Raw genomic sequence first — 16,750 nt, 5'->3', positions numbered from 1 at the left:
TCTATATCAGTGTTCCCCAACTCCGGCCCTCAAGAGCCACCAACAGGTCATGATTTCAGGATTTCCTTAGTATTGCACAGATGATGGAATTATTGCCTGTGCAGGTGATGCAATTATCACCTGGGCAATACTATGGAGATCCTGAAAACATGACCTGTTGGTGGCTCTTGAGGACTGGAGTTGGGGAACACTGATCTATATACACACACAATAGTGCAGCGCTAGGTTTCTGGGTTGAAATCCACCCAAGGACGACATCTGTAAGGAGTTTGTTCCTGTTTGCGTGGGTTTCCTCCCATACTTCCTAATAGGGAATGTAAATTGTGAGCCCCGATGGGGACAGCGATGATAATGTCTGTAGAGCGCCGTGGAATTAATGGTGCTATATAAGTGAGTAAAATAAATAAATAACTATCAGGATGTGGCCCAGGATAAGGGACATATATACCAGGATGGGGCCCAGGATAAGGGACATATACAGTTAGGTCCATATATATTTGGACAGAGACAATATTTTTCTAATTTTGGTTATAGACATTACCACAATGAATTTTAAACAAAACAATTCAGACGCAGTTGAAGTACAGACTTTCAGCTTTCATTTGAGGGTATCCACATTAAAACTGGAGGAAGGGTTTAGAAGTTTCAGCTCCTTAACATGTGCCATCCTGTTTTTAAAGGGACCAAAAGTAATTGGACAGATTCAATAATTTTAAATAAAATGTTAATTTTTAGTACTTGGTTGAAAGCCCTTTGTTGGCAATGACTGCCTGAAGTCTTGAACTCATGGACATCACCAGACGCTGTGTTTCCTCCTTTTTGATGCTGTGCCAGGCCTACACTGCGGTGGTTTTCAGTTGCTGTTTGTTTGTGGGCCTTTCTATCTGAAGTTTAGTCTTTAACAAGTGAAATGCATGCTCAATTGTGTTGAGATCAGGTGACTGACTAGGCCATTCAAGAATATTCCACTTATTTGCTTTAATAAACTCCCGGGTTGCTTTGGCTTTATGTTTTGGGTCATTGTCCATCTGTAGTATGAAACGACGACCAATCAGTTTGGCTGCATTTTGCTGGATCTGAGCACACAGTATGTCTCTGAATACATCAGAATTCATTCGGCTGCTTCTGTCCTGTGTCACATCATCAATAAACACTAGTGACCCAGTGCCACTGGAAGCCATGCATGCCCAAGCGATCACACTGCCTCCGCCGTGTTTTACAGATGATGTGGTATGCTTTGGATCATGAGCTGTACCACGCCTTCGCCATACTTTTCTCTTTCCATCATACTGGTAGAGGTTGATCTTGGTTTCATCTGTCCAAAGAATGTTCTTCCAGAACTGTGCTGGCTTTTTTAGATGTTTTTTAGCAAAGTCCAGTCTAGCCTTTTTATTCTTGATGCTTATGAGGGGCTTGCACCTTGCAGTGAACCCTCTGTATTTACTTTCATGCAGTCTTCTCTTTATGGTAGATTTGGATATTGATACACCTACCTCCTGGAGAGTGTTGTTCACTTGGTTGGCTGTTGTGAAGGGGTTTCTCTTCACCATGGAGATTATTCTGCGATCATCCACCACTGTTGTCTTCCGTGGGCACCCAAGTCTTTTTGCATTGATGAATTCACCAGTGCTTTCTTTTTTTCTCAAGATGTACCAAATTGTAGATTTTGCCACTCCTAATATTGTAGCAATTTCTCGGATGGGTTTTTTCTGTTTTCGCAGCTTAAGGATGGCTTGTTTCACTTACATGGAGAGCTCCTTTGACCGCATGTTTACTTCACAGCAAAACCTTCCAAATGCAAGCACCACACCTCAAATCAACTCCAGGCCTTTTATCTGCTTAATTGAGAATGACATAAGAAAGGGATTCCCCACACCTGTCCATGAAATAGCCTTGGAGTCAATTGTCCAATTACTTTTGGTCCCTTTAAAAACAGGGTGGCACATGTTAAGGAGCTGAAACTCCTAAACCCTTCATCCAATTTTAATGTGCATACCCTCAAATGAAAGCTGAAAGTCTGAACTTCAACTGCATCTGAATTGTTTTGTTTAAAATTCATTGTGGTAATGTCTATAACCAAAATTAGAAAAATGTTGTCTCTGTCCAAATATATATGGACCTAACTGTATACCAGGATGGGGCCCAGGATAAGGGACATATATACCAGGATGGGGCCCAGGATAAGGGACATATATACCAGGATGGGGCCCAGGATAAGGGACATATATACCAGGATGGGGCCAGGAAGGGGAACACTCCATATAAGTCAGGATGGAGGACATATATAACATGATGTGGGGGCCAAATCTTGCATCAGGGCCCATCGGAGTCTAGTTACGCCGTTGCTTACAGCACTATTGTCTAAGCCTTTATGGAGGGGGCCCCATCTTTGACATTTTTCAGAATAAAGTGTAGAAAAGGCACATTTTTTACATACCTGATCTTTGCTAAAAGTCACCATTCCCTGGTATGCAGCGTCTGCAGTGGCAAATATATGTGGGGGGTTTGAGGCACGTTTTACTCCATGATACAGCTTGGAGAACTACATAAATTGACGAAGACTGTTAGATACAGATAACTATACCCAAAACACATGACAGTGAACATCCACAAAATACAGTAAACTCAGAATTAGTGAGGATAGTTAACCCATTATCTACCAATGTCCTTTTTTTTGGGACGCCTAATCTTTAGCTTCTGGCAATTAAGATTTTATAACTTTTATAATTAGGTCCAATTTTTTGTGTTGTGTTTGTAAAATGATTGTTTTCAAAATAGGAAATCATGTCATTGTCATTTTTAATTGAATATCGGGACGCCCTTTTCTGAAAAATCCGTACTTGGAAAAAATTTTGCAAATTATGTTTTTGATTCATTAGGACCCAAATCAATAAAAATCTGTCATTAAAAAAAAATTGCTAATTTGGCAAGTAATGGGTTAACATATGTTGAAATAAAAAGGACAGAGAATTTGTAATTAAATCAACAAAAATAATAAATAACGGGTTGGTCCTCAAAAAGACGATAAAAATATCAGTAGAAAAGACAGAATCAGTCACTAGAAAACCTGGTCTAGATAAATGGTTCTAAAACAGCAGTCGTCATTGACATTTTTATTTAATAAATCAATAGTACACATGAAATATTTGTTATCAGAGAAATCTGCTTCTTTTTCCTCCTGGTTTCATCTTTCACTCTCCAGTCACTGGTAAAATCTACATTCAGGGAAGACACATTTTCCATTACTGAGATATGAGATGACAGTTGGTGCTTTTAACATTCTATGGAGAGAGGAGGAGAAAGAGGCAGACGCAGACATTCTGCTGCAAGTTCTCCTGAAATGACATTTACATTTCTCCATAGAACTTTGTGAGCACCAACTGTCACTTTCTATCTCTCAGATCTAACTAATGGGAAAGTCTGTGTTCACTGAATACAGATTTTGTCTGTGAATTGGGAATATTGAAAATGAAAGAGGAATCCAGGAGGTCAAAGAAGCAGGTTTTTCTGGTAAGACATACCGTATTAGGCCAGTCTCACACGTCCAGATAATTCCAGTACCGGAAAAATCGGTACTGGAATTATCCGTGTCCGTGTGCTTACGTTGAACATCAGTGTGGCACACGTGCGGCAGCCGTGTGCCGCCCGTGTGCCAACTAAGGACCACACGGACCGTGCAGGAGACAGCGCTAGAGTTAAGCGCTGTCCCCTGCGTGCGTTGCTGAAGCTGCCATTCATTTCTTCTCTCCAGCAGCGTTCGCTGGAAAGAAGGAATGAATGATCGTTTTTTTTTTATTTATTTTTGTTTTTAAAATAAAGTTGCCGGTAATCTGCCCCCTCCCACCCCCTGTGCGCCCCCCGCTGGCATTAAAATACTTACCCAGCTCCCTCGGCGCTTACATCCTCTCAGCGTCGCTGCTTGTCCTGTATGAGCGGTCAGGTGGTGCCGCTTATTACAGTAATGAATATGCGGCTCCACCCCTATGGGAGGTGGAGCCGCATATTCATCACTGTAATGTGCGGCACCACGTGACCGCTCATACAGGACAAGCAGCGACGCTGAAAGGATGTAAGCGCCGAGGGAGCTGGGTAAGTATTTTAATGCCAGCGGGGGGGCGCACAGGGGGTGGGAGGAGGCAGATTACCGGCAACTTTATTTTAAAAACAAAAATAAATTTAAAAAAAGATTATTCATTCCTTCTTTCCCGCAAAAGCTGCTGGAGAGAAGAAATGAATGGGGCTTCAGCACCACACGCGGGGGGGACAGCGCTTACAGTAGCGCTGTCTCCTGCACGGCACACGGACAACATCCGTGTGCGGTACGTGTTTTACACGGACCCATTGACTTTAATGGGTCCATGTGATCCGTGCGCTCCCACGAACACTGACATGTCTCCGTGTTTTCCAAACGGACACACGGTCCGTGAAAACACGCGGACATGTGCAGAGACACATTGATTTCAATGTGTCTACGTGAGTCAGTGTCTCCGGTACGTGAGGAAACTGTCACCTCACGTACCGGAGCCACTGACGTGTGAAACCGGCCTTACAAAGTTACTTATTTTCACGCGTACTAGTGATTTCTGAAAATATATATATATGTATATATATATATATATATCCAGTGCATGGATAGTTGCATTTTCATGTGGGTTCATTATGGTAAAAACATGAAAAAGATTTATTTTTTTACTTGTGGAGAATAAATGCTGAGGTTCTGAAATGGATTTAAAGCGATCAAAATATCCCCAACATAGGTATATATCTGTAAATCCGCAAATCGGGCTTGCAACTGATGTATTATGGTTTCCTGAGAAAAACAAAATGGAAACATGAAAATTACAAAATCTGGAAGCCACAAAATATTGATGTAGAAAATTAAACAACTATTATTGTGTTAAAGGGGATGTCTGACTTTGGGATACAAGTCGGCAGTCACTCTATGTGACTGCAGACTTGTGAATTCTCATAGCACAAGCATTGCGCACTGTTAGGATTCTCCAGTGCTGGTGCAATTTGCATACTTCCGGCCACATTCCGACTAGACGTGGTGTCTGTACAACGAGGTCAACCATCAGCACTCAGACAACGTATGCACGCTCCAAAATCCAAGGATCCAATCGGACAAAAACGTATATGAAGAAGAAAGAACAGCATCCATACCAGGTGATGTCAATCCAAAAAAGTTCTTTATTCCGCCATGATAAAAGTACAACGTTTCGGCCTGGTTGGCCTTTGTCAAGTATACACACTGTCCAAAGTAGCCATCTTAAATAGTGTGAAACCCACATGAGCTCCAATCACCATCAAGGGGCGGCCTTTATTAAATAAACATTTAATGTGCTTAAATCTCAAATACTATACATATATCTACTAAATAGCAGCTAAACAGCACCATCCCTACCCATATCGTATAAAAATATATACAGGAAAAACATATAATTCAAAATCACATATATAAACAGACATCACATAGGTGTACGGTCCAATGATTGCATTTGTTGTCCGGTTGTCATATCGACATCTCCACCAATCGCAAGATGTCCATGGGCCAATCCCCCTTCTCATCCAATCCCTGTGGGTTAGGAGAAAAGGCGCAAAAAATAAACCCCCCAATCAGAGCAGAAAGTACAAGGATGCATGCGAGCGCCATAGGACGCCGGCGCACGCGCACGGCACACCGCAGGGCCGATCACCTGACCGCCCCACAGCGATTACCAAATGCGCAAGCGCCGGACGTCCCCGACGTCTCTTTTGTGCACATAGGGTCGTGATTTGGCAGTCAGAGAGTGGATGGAGGTGCCTTATCTGCTATTTATAGCGTATGGTTTATATGTTGATATGTTTTGTATTTCTTTCTCCCTGCGCTCCCTGCCTGCTTCATTGCGGTTATTTGTGAGGGATGGTTGCCATGGAGTTGGCTATGCTTGCGTCTATCTTGGAGCGCTGGCCTGGTGCGGCGTGTGGGCGGGCTGGTTGCCGTAGCAATGGGCTGTGGCACCTGGTCCGGTCATGCGATTCGCTGCCGGGTCTGGCGCTCTGATGTAGACGCTGACTCTGGGGCGTCTGGCGCGGGCGCGCTTGGTTGTGCTGGGGGGCGGCCTGTTGGTCGTCCGCTTGGTGCGCCTTGCGCGTGCGCTCCTCCGCTCTATGACGTCGGGGACGTCCGGCGCTTGCGCATTTGGTAATCGCTGTGGGGCGGTCAGGTGATCGGCCCTGCGGTGTGCCGTGCGCGTGCGCCGGCGTCCTATGGCGCTCGCATGCATCCTTGTACTTTCTGCTCTGATTGGGGGGTTTATTTTTTGCGCCTTTTCTCCTAACCCACAGGGATTGGATGAGAAGGGGGATTGGCCCATGGACATCTTGCGATTGGTGGAGATGTCGATATGACAACCGGACAACAAATGCAATCATTGGACCGTACACCTATGTGATGTCTGTTTATATATGTGATTTTGAATTATATGTTTTTCCTGTATATATTTTTATACGATATGGGTAGGGATGGTGCTGTTTAGCTGCTATTTAGTAGATATATGTATAGTATTTGAGATTTAAGCACATTAAATGTTTATTTAATAAAGGCCGCCCCTTGATGGTGATTGGAGCTCATGTGGGTTTCACACTATTTAAGATGGCTACTTTGGACAGTGTGTATACTTGACAAAGGCCAACCAGGCCGAAACGTTGTACTTTTATCATGGCGGAATAAAGAACTTTTTTGGATTGACATCACCTGGTATGGATGCTGCTCTTTCTTCTTCATAGACGTGGTGTCTGTCCTCACTCAATTCACTAACATTAAGCAAGGCTGTGCACGTCTAGTCGGCTGGTGTCCTCTCAATGAGAGGGCTAACATTGGTTTCCCAATAATGTTCAGTAGTTATGATATCACATGCCAGTATATAAATCAGATATTCATACCTTTTACAAAGGTGGTTAGTAAACCAGTGGGTCATCAGAGATGGTTCCCAGAGGAGTACCATCGTGCGTAGGACCGGTACAGGGGCGGACATATCATTAGTGCAACCTGTGCAGCTGCAGAGGCGCCCAAGAGGTGAACGGGCCCATTTCTACCTCCAAAGCAGGTTAAATTTTGCATTTTTGGGAGCTTTTGGGTCATAAAGGGCCCATATATTGTTCTTGCACAGGGGCCCTTTTCTGTCTTTGTCCGCCAGTGTACTGGTAGTATGTACAACAGGGTTGGATTAATCTCAAGATTCAAGGAGCAAGCGGGAAGAGACAGATCTTATCGAAAGGAAATGTCTCTCTCTCCTCTTTCTGGTCTCCCCCCACCCCATTCTATTCTTTCCATTTGCAAATGAATCAATATTTTGGGTAACATTTTAGGAAGCGGGGAAATTTGAATTTCAAAAGATCAGCACATCTCTACACAAGACGTAAGGCAATGTAAAAATTCAAGATGTTCTTTACCTCGTCTAGAACCTCAAGGTTAACCAGGTCATCATCCAGGCAGATGTTCTCCTTGGTGTGCAGCACATAAGGCCTCCTGGTGTGCATCCTTTCATACCTGCACCATGCAAAATCATTAAGAACATCACATCCAGGTCTCAAATTGTACCTTTAGTTGTCACCTTCAAGACATTAGTAAAATCTCCAGTTATCACCAACAGAAGAAGTTTCTTCTGGCACATATGGCTAAATATGCATCTCCAGTGTGATGACCCAGTGTCAGGGATGTGGAATAATGGAGTTACTCATAGTGGTTTATCGAGTAGGTCTCCAATTAAAGTGGATTAACACTGAGTCAAATTTTACCGGATCTGGAAAAATATAGACCTTATCCTCCCTTGTGTACAGAAGACTTGTTAGTCACCACCATAGGGAAGACTGGTCTCGGTCATGCTGTGACACAAGCTATGAAGACGACAGAAAATTGTATATATGTAAACACTCCTTGTACAATTGTCCCCAATCACCTTAATAATTGGATTAAAGATTGGATCCTCGTAAAGTGTAAAGGTACTGTCACACTAGACGATATCGCTAGCGATCCGTGACGTTGCAGCGTCCTCGCTAGCGATATCGTCCAGTGTGACAGGCAGCAGCGATCAGGCCCCTGCTGGGAGATCGCTGGTCGGGGAAGAAAGTCCAGAACTTTATTTCGTCGCTGGACTCCCCGTAGACATCGCTGAATCGGCGTGTGTGACACCGATTCAGCGATGTCTTCACTGGTAACCAGGGTAAACATCGGGTAACTAAGCGCAGGGCCGCGCTTAGTAACCCGCTGTTTACCCTGGTTTCCAGCGTAAAAAAACAAACAGTACATACTTACATTCAGCTGTCTGTCCCTTGCTGTCTGGTTCCTGCCTTGACTGCTGGCCGTAGTGAAAGCAGAGCACAGCCACAGCGGTGAGTCACCACTGTGTGACTCACCGCTGTGCTGTGCTTTCACTTTCACTTTGCGGCCAGCAGTCAGTGCAGGGACCAGACGGCAAGGGACAGACAGCTGAATGTAAGTATGTACTGTTTGTTTTTTTACGCTGGTAACCAGGGTAAACATCGGGTTACTAAGCGCGGCCCTGCGCTTAGGCTGGGTTCACATTGCGCTAGGTGTGTCCGTCTAACGGACTCGTTTTTAAGTAGTAAAAACGCAATGTAACGCACATACTAACGCGCCCATAGACTTGCATTGTCTGACGCATCGTGACGCATCCCTAAATTGGTATGCGTTTGTCACATAACGTTTTTTTTCTGACGGACCTTCAACGCGGCTTGCAGCGTTTTCGGGTCCGGCCAAGCTAACGCACTACTAACGGAAGCGTTCATTCTGCCATAGAAGGCTATGGCAAACGCAGTCAGACGCAAATCATGAAAAATTTCCAAATAGAACCACACGTTTTAATAGCTTTTGAAGGTGGTCACATGTGGTCATGTGACAGGAAATGTGACTTCGGCCATTAAAATATCCCACTCACACAAAGTCTCCTGCACGTGACAGAGTGTTTTGCCGTAGCTAAATTGTAAGTACATTTCTATATATTATATATCTCTGTATACATCATGGGAGTCTGTAATGTCCGTCGGATGTGTGTGTACTAAAAATGTATTGTTTTGTTGCACACAGATGTCGGATACAGATGTCAGCAGCAGCAGCGTGTCTGCGATTTTTTCTTCTGAGTCGGTAGGCTTGCACTTTAAAAAACCATGTTGTGTGAAACTCCATTGTATTGAGCTAGGCATAACAATCCTGTTTATTGTTTTATTGTGAATAGGAGTCTTCTGAGCCCAAGGCTGTTAGACCTCCCCCAAAAAAACACGCAAAAACAACAAAGGTACATAGCACACATGTTGAATTTTTCAGGCATAAATTTATTGATCCAATGAATGTTAACATTATTTAATGTTAAAATATTTTTTTTTACATTTTACATACACAATAGGTTGTGGCACAAGGAGGACAAAAAAAGAAAAAAGGTCCCTAGCCGTCTGTCGTCGCCACAACTGCCAGTGGTAAATATAAAATAGAAATATTCTATCCAATATTTACCAACAAAAAAAAAAGAACAACTTTATTGACAGTGACAAACGCAGACAAACGGATACTTCGTAAACGGACATCAAAATGAAAAAACGCGATCACATGCGTTAACGCTAGCGTTACCGTGACGACGAATTTCACATATTTTTGCTCCGTTTCTGTACATGCGTTTAACGCATCCGTTTGACGCCATGTACTTGACGCAATGTGAACCTAGCCTTAGTTACCCGATGTTTACCCTGGTTACTGGGGACCTCGGGATCGTTGGTCGCTGGAGAGCGGTCTGTGTGACAGCTCTCCAGCGACCAAACAGCGACGCTGCAGCGATCCGGATCGTTGTCGGTATCGCTGCAGCGTCGCTAAGTGTGACGGTACCTTAAGTCCAGCCTTACCTGTCTACCTTATAAATGCCTCTTCTAACAGAGTGTCCTTCAGAAACATGATTTCCTGTAACCACACAAATGGTCGCGCTTCTGGTCTGAGATGTAATCTTTTGTTCTTATGTTACGGAATTAGAAGCAAAGACATTTTTATCTGCTAACTCGATGTAATCTGATTATAACCAAAATCTCGAAACTAGTCAACTATTAAATTAAAATGGGCCAATAATGAAACATTACTATGGGATTATTAAGGCGGCTCTGTCCAGGATGAGACTTCTGTATTATCTACATTAAGTTATCTTGAATTATAAACCTAAGGCAAGAACCATTTCTGGTTTACAGCAAAGGAGCCTCCTGCTGTGGAGCACTTAGCGCTGATCCTACGTGAGAGCTTCTGACAGTCCTTTCCTTCATCGACGCTGTGCCGTCACGTGATGAGGCAAATCCCCCAGCTCCGAGAACGAACGTCATGAGATTGTGTCACATAATGTCTCAAAATATCAGCAATGTTATTTATTGAATTTGAAAGAATGGTAAGAAAAAAATCTCCTGGAAAATCTGCAAAAATAAGGCACTTTTTTCCCCTGTTCCATTAAAAAAAAAATTCTTTGAAGTTAGAGAAACGTGTACAGATTATTGCGACCCTAGTTATGATAATTTTACACAGGAAAGTGTTAGCCAGTAGATAGAAAAATATTTAGAATTGAGAGTCCTAAGTGGTTGATACCTTTTAATGGCTAACTGAAAAGATGGTAATAAATTGCAAGCTTTTGAGACTACTCAGGTCTCTTCATCAGGCAAAGACTAAAACAAATTCCGAAGAATCACATATTTATATACAATATGGTATAGGAAAAAAAAAAAAAAGGGAAAAACCATGGATAAGCCAGGTGACATGAAGCAGAATTACCATGGGTGATAAACAGTTACGTCCAAAAATATTGGGCCGATTCTTAGATAAGGATTGTTTTATTGTCCTGTGATTAGGGTCTCTGTTGTGATGACCCCACATGGTCTGAGGGGCAAGTTCCTTAGTTGATGTAAAAAGACATAAATCCATGCGACACATTCATTCCTGCAGTGTGAGTGTCAAAGGTCGTCATCAGTTTATATTCCCAGACTCTTCTGTCTCTCTGAGATTTGAAGCTACCTTTTAACACAAGTAATTTCATGTCCATAATGTTATGATTTGGGAGACAGAAATGTATTGCCACAGGTAGATCCATTCTTTTTTCTCTTATTGTATGGCGGTGAGAGTTCATCCTTGTTCTCAGTTTCTGCCCTGTCTCCCCCACATACAGACCCCCAGTTGGACATTTAGTACAAATAATTAGGTACACCACATTAGAAGTGTCGCAGCTGAAAGTACCTGGTATCTTGTAGTCCTGATGTGAATCAGGGATCTTTATCTTGTCCGTGGTCATTATAAATGGACAGGTTTTACATTTTTTCTGATTGCAAGGAAAGGTACCTGCAGCTGTTGGAGAGGACAGGGAGCTCTTGACAATGATGCTTCTTAGATTTGGGGGCTGCCTAAAACACAGTAGTGGGGGGTCTGGAAAAATGGATTGTAAGGGGCATCTTTTTGTAGTAAAGGTTGTAATTTCCGTGCAGCTCCCCTTAGCACCTCCGGATTTGGATTGTAGGTAACTACTAGAGGTACCCGGTTGTTTTCTTCTTTAGCTTTGTAATGTAGCAGGTGATTCCTTGATATTCTGGTGGCTCTTGTAATCTGGTTTTCAATTGTTCTTGGATGGTAGCCCTGATTCAAAAAGGTCTTTCTTAGGCGACCAAGGTGTTCATCCCTATCCATTGGGTTGGAACATATACGATTGTATCTGATGGCTTGGCTGTAGACAATAGAGTTTTTTATGTGTTTTGGATGGAAACTGTCCCATTTAAGGTATGTTGGACGGTGGATTGGCTTCTGATACAGGGATGTCTCAAGTTTTACTGTTCTGCAGTTTAATGATGGTGTCCAAAAAGTAAATTTCAGTGCAGGAGTAGTTGAGTGTCAAGTTGATGGTAGGATGAAAGTCTTTGCCTGATGAAGAGACCTGTGTAGTCTCGAAAGCTTGCAATTTGTTACCATCTTTTCAGTTAGCCATTAAAGGTATCAACCACTGAGGACTCTCAATTCTATATAATTTTACAGTGAAGGCAGCTAATATCTTTATATCAGAATTATGGGATCTAGACATAAATCACTTAAAAATTGCATTTAATGTGGATCTCCTTAGAGGGAATCTGTCACTGGGTTTTTGCTATGAATCTGAGAACAGCATGATGTAGGGACAGAGATCCACTTGCTGGTTTGCAAAGCTGTTATTTTGATACAATCAGTTTTCTCTGCTGCAGCTCTAGCTGAGCTCTGTTTAACCCTGCCAACACCACTGATTGGCAGCTTTATGTGTATACTATACTTAAGCAGAAAGCTGCCAATCAGTGATGAGGGCGTGGCTGGACCAGGAGGCAGGAGACACCTAGTCCTGTAGTGATAATTTCCTGCTGATAAAACACTTTGGACCTTTGCCTTTTTTCTAGGTCATTGTGAAACAAAGAGGGAAGGAGTGAGCTGTCACATCACCTATTGTGAATGGTGAATCCTGTGTTATCTCTTCCACAGTCAAAGTGTTGGCACCCTTGAAATTATTCCAGAAAATGAAGTATTTCTCACAGAAAATTATTGCAATTACACATGTTTATGTGTATTGGAAAAAAACACAAAAAAAAAACAGAGAAAAAAGGCAAAATGTACATAATTTCACACAATACCCCAAAATGGTTCAGACAAAATTGTTGGCACTGTCAACTTAATATTTGGTTGCACATCCTTTGGAATAAATAACTGCAATCAATCGCTTCCTATACCCATCAACAAGCTTCTTCCACCTCTCTTTGGATCACTCTTCTTTTGCAGACGGATCCAGGTCTCTCATATTTGAAGGTTTCTTCTCCCAACAGCAATTTTAAGATCTCTCCACAGGAGTTCAATGGGATTTAGATCCGGACTCATTGTTGGCCCCTTCAGAACTCTCTAGTGCTTTGTTTCCATTAATTTCTGGGTGCTTATTGAAGTATATTTGGGGTCATTGTTCTGTTGGAAGACCCATGACCTAGGACACAAACCCAGCTTTCTGACACTGGTCACTACATTGCGAACCAAAATTCTTTGGTAATCTTCAGATTTCATGTTGCAAAATAACCCAAAACATCTTTGAATCTCTATCATATATGACGGCAGATTCTGTGTTCTTTTCTTTGTAGGCCTCATTCCATTTTGATGTGCTTTACCAAAAAGCTCTGTCTTGGTCTCATCTGTCCACAAGATGCTTTTCAAGACGGATTTTGGCTTACTCACGTACATTTTGGCAATCTACAGTCTAGCTTTTTTGCCCCTGTGTCAGCAGTGGGGAACTCCTGGGTCTCCTGCCATAACGTTTCATTTCATTCAAATGTCAACAGATAGTTTGCGCTGAGACTGATGCACCCTGAGCCTGCAGGACAGCTGGAACTTGATTGGGGCTGCTTACCACCATCTGGACTATCCTGCTTTGTAACCTTTCATCAATTTTTCTCTGCTGTACACTACCGTTCAAAAGTTTAGGGTCACCCAGGCAATTTTGTGTTTTCCATGAAAATTCATAATTTTATTAATCAAATGAGTTGCCAAATGAATTGAAAATCTAGTCCAGACATTGACAAGGTTCAAAGAAAAGATTTTTATTTGAAATAATAATTTTATCCTTCAAACTTTGCTTTCATCAAAATATGCTCCCTTTGCAGCAATTACAGCATTGCAGACCTTTGCATTCTAGCAGTTAATTTGCTGAGGTAATCTGGAGAATTCCCCCCCCCCATGCTTCTAGAAGCCCCTCCCACAAGTTGGTTTGGCTTGATGGGCACTTTTAGCGTATCATACGGACAAGCTGCTCCCACAACAGCTCAATCGGGTTGAGATCTGGTGACTGCGCTGGCCACTCCATTACAGATAGATACCAGCTGCCTGATTCTTCCCTGGTTCTTACATAATTTGGAGATGTGCTTTGGGTCATTGTCCTGCTGTAGGATGAAATTGACTCCAATCAAGCTCTGTCTACAAGGTATGGCGTGGTGTAGCAAAATGGAGTGATAGCTTTCCTCATTCAATATCACTTTTACCTTGTACAAATCTCCCACTTTACCAGCACAAAAGCAACCCCAGACCATCGCATTACCTCCACCATGCTTGACAGATGGCGTCACGCACTCTTCCAGCATCTTTTTAGTTGTTCTGCATCTCACAAATGTTCTTCTGTGTGAACCAAACACTTCAAACTTGAATTCGTCTGTCCATAACACTTTTTTCCAATCTTCCTCTGTCCAATGTCTGTGTTCTTTGCCCATATTAATCTTTTCCTTTTATTAGCCAATCTCAGATATGAGTTTTTCTTTGCCACTCTGCCCTGAAGGCCAGCATCTCGGAGTCGCCTCTTCACTGTAGACATTGACACTGGCGTTTTGCGTGTACTATTTAATGAAGCTGCCAGTTGAGGACCTGTGAGGCGTTAATTTCTCAAACTACAGACTCTAATGTACTTGTCTTGTTGCTCAGTTGTGCAGCGGGGCCTCCCACTTCTCTTTCTACTCTGGTTAGAGCCTGTTTGTGCTCTCCTCTGAAGGGAGTAGTACACACCGTTGTAGGAAATCTTCAGTTCTTGGCGATTTCTCGCATGGAATAGCCTTCATTTCTAAGTACAAGAATAGACTGTCGAGTTTCACATGAAAGTTCTTTTTTTCTGGCCATTTTGAGAGTTTAATGGAACCAACAAATGTAATGCTCCAGATTCTCAACTAGCTCAAGGGAAGGTCAGGTTTATAGGTTCTCTAATCAGCAAAACTGTTTTCACCTGTGCTAACATACTTGCACAAGGGTTTTCAAGGATATTTTAACCATCCATTAGCCTTCTTACACAGTTAGCAAACACAAAGAACCATAAGGACACTGGAGTGATGGTTGTTGGAAATGGGCCTCTATACACCTATGAAGATATTGCATTACAAACCAGACGTTGCAGCTAGAATAGTCATTTACCACATTTATAGAATGTATTTCTGAATCATTTAATATTAGCTTCATTGTAAAAACTGTGCTTTTCTTTCAAAAATAAAAACATTTCTAAGTGACCCTAAACTTTTGAACAGTAGTGTACATGTCCAAGGAGATTCGCTACAGTGCCATGGATTATAAATTTCTTGATTTTGTTGCACAACATGGACAAAGGAACATACAGATCTCTGGAGATGGACTTGTAACCTTGAGTTTGTTGATATTGTTCAACAATTTTGGTTCTCAAGTCCTCAGGCAGTTCTCCTATCCTCTTTCTGTTCTCCATGCTTAGTCTGGCACACACAGACACACTATGCAGAGATTGAGTCAATTTCTCGCCTTTTTATCTGGTTTCAGGTGTGATTTTCATATTGCTCACACCTGTTATTTGGCATCAGTGAGTTCAAACAAGCATCACATGCTTGTAGCAAAGTGGTTTACATACATTTTTGAAAAGGTGGTGTCACGATTCATTTTTGGATTTGTGGCAGCTCTGGTTCCACTATAATTTAAATGTAGCTTTTTCCCTTTCAGTCCAGCAGGGGTTAATGTCAGTTTCCCTTGCCGGCAGCATGCTGCAGTTGCTGAGTTTCTAGGTCAGCTGATGTGGGTGGTGACCACTCCCACCATCCTTTAAATAGTCACCTGATGCATCAGCTAACTGTTGGGTGATAGCGTTTCTCTGAAGACCAGCTGATGAGTGAAGAGCTTTCTGGTGTCAGCGTGTATCAATTGTTTGAGGTCCTGGTTTTGTATCCTCTGTGGTGAGGAACCTGGCAGTGAAGTCTGGAAACTAAGTTTAGTGTTTTCACCTTGCCTGTTTGGTGCTTGTCACCCCCCCGTGTCGTACCATCTGCAGTGGTAAGGCTAGCGCCCTTGCCGGCCAGTGCATACTGCACTAGCCAGGGCAGTGCAAGGTGACAGCAAGGGACGATGTTTGTGACGGCGGAGGGGGGAATGACCCGCTTAGGGCATTAGGGGAGGGCAGGGACAGGCTGAGGTTGGAGCTCAGGAGGTGTCCCATCCATCATTCCCTATCTATATGGCCTTCCTCATCCCATTTCCATCCCGTTGAGTGTGTTTTGTGCTATCCGCTGACCGACCCCCTGTTCGGTTGTTGCATTTCGTGACAGGGGCCAACAATTTTGATGGATCATTTCTGGGGTTTTGTGTGAATTTGCTTTTTTTCCTGTTTTTTGTGTTGTTCCAATACACACAAAGTAAATAAACATGTGTATAACAAAGCATATGGAATTGCAATAATTTTCTGTGACAAATACTTAATTTTCTGGAATAATTTTAAGGGTGCCAACACTTTTGGCAATGACTGTATATAGAGGTGTTACATTTTATTATAATCCTGCATGTGTTGATATTAATCCTGCTTGTGTCTGGTATTAGGTCTAGTGTTCAGCGTAAATGTTGAAGAATTTTAGATTTTTTTTAATATAGATAGCACTAGTTGGCCTGTGTGAAATTTTCGCACATTGGTTGTCGGGGGGCGCAGGCAATTTCAGGAAAATTAAGCTGGTCAAATGTAAATGTATTTAATGAGATGATGAACACAGAGAGCTATGTGTGTCACTGACATATATATGTTTTCACGAATATTTGAGCCCATGGATCCATTATATGTCCATTTTGCAAGCTGGCGAGAAAATCTCGCCATACGGATGTCATACTGATGTCACATGGATGCTTACATGTGAGAAAATCGCATCTTCGCATTGCACACAGATGACTTAAGGATCACTGTTCAGGGAACATTTCTGCGAT

At 42.5% G+C, this 16,750-nt stretch overlaps 1 protein-coding gene and 1 long non-coding RNA gene across 2 annotated transcripts in view; one reads left to right on the top strand and one right to left on the bottom strand.

The window, feature by feature from the left end:
* The window catches only part of MYO3B (myosin IIIB), a 351,459-nt gene that overhangs the window by 152,029 nt on the left and 182,680 nt on the right, over positions 1-16,750 (bottom strand). Inside the window, exons 10-12 of the mRNA XM_069733111.1 lie at positions 7,435-7,531; positions 4,694-4,810; positions 2,438-2,542 (exon numbers count right to left, since the gene is read on the bottom strand). Coding sequence (XP_069589212.1) covers positions 2,438-2,542; positions 4,694-4,810; positions 7,435-7,531 — 319 coding nt within the window. The remainder of the gene's footprint in view (positions 1-2,437; positions 2,543-4,693; positions 4,811-7,434; positions 7,532-16,750) is intronic.
* Positions 8,821-9,613, top strand: LOC138644573 (uncharacterized). Its single transcript, XR_011314626.1, has 3 exons — positions 8,821-9,145; positions 9,237-9,296; positions 9,405-9,613. It is a non-coding gene; the product is annotated as an uncharacterized lncRNA (long non-coding RNA).

This window comes from Ranitomeya imitator, chromosome 7 (genome assembly GCF_032444005.1).
Source record: "Ranitomeya imitator isolate aRanImi1 chromosome 7, aRanImi1.pri, whole genome shotgun sequence".
Lineage (NCBI taxonomy): Eukaryota > Metazoa > Chordata > Amphibia > Anura > Dendrobatidae > Ranitomeya > Ranitomeya imitator.
Note: the sequence above shows the minus strand (reverse complement) of the source record. Positions and strands in the feature narration are given on the sequence as shown.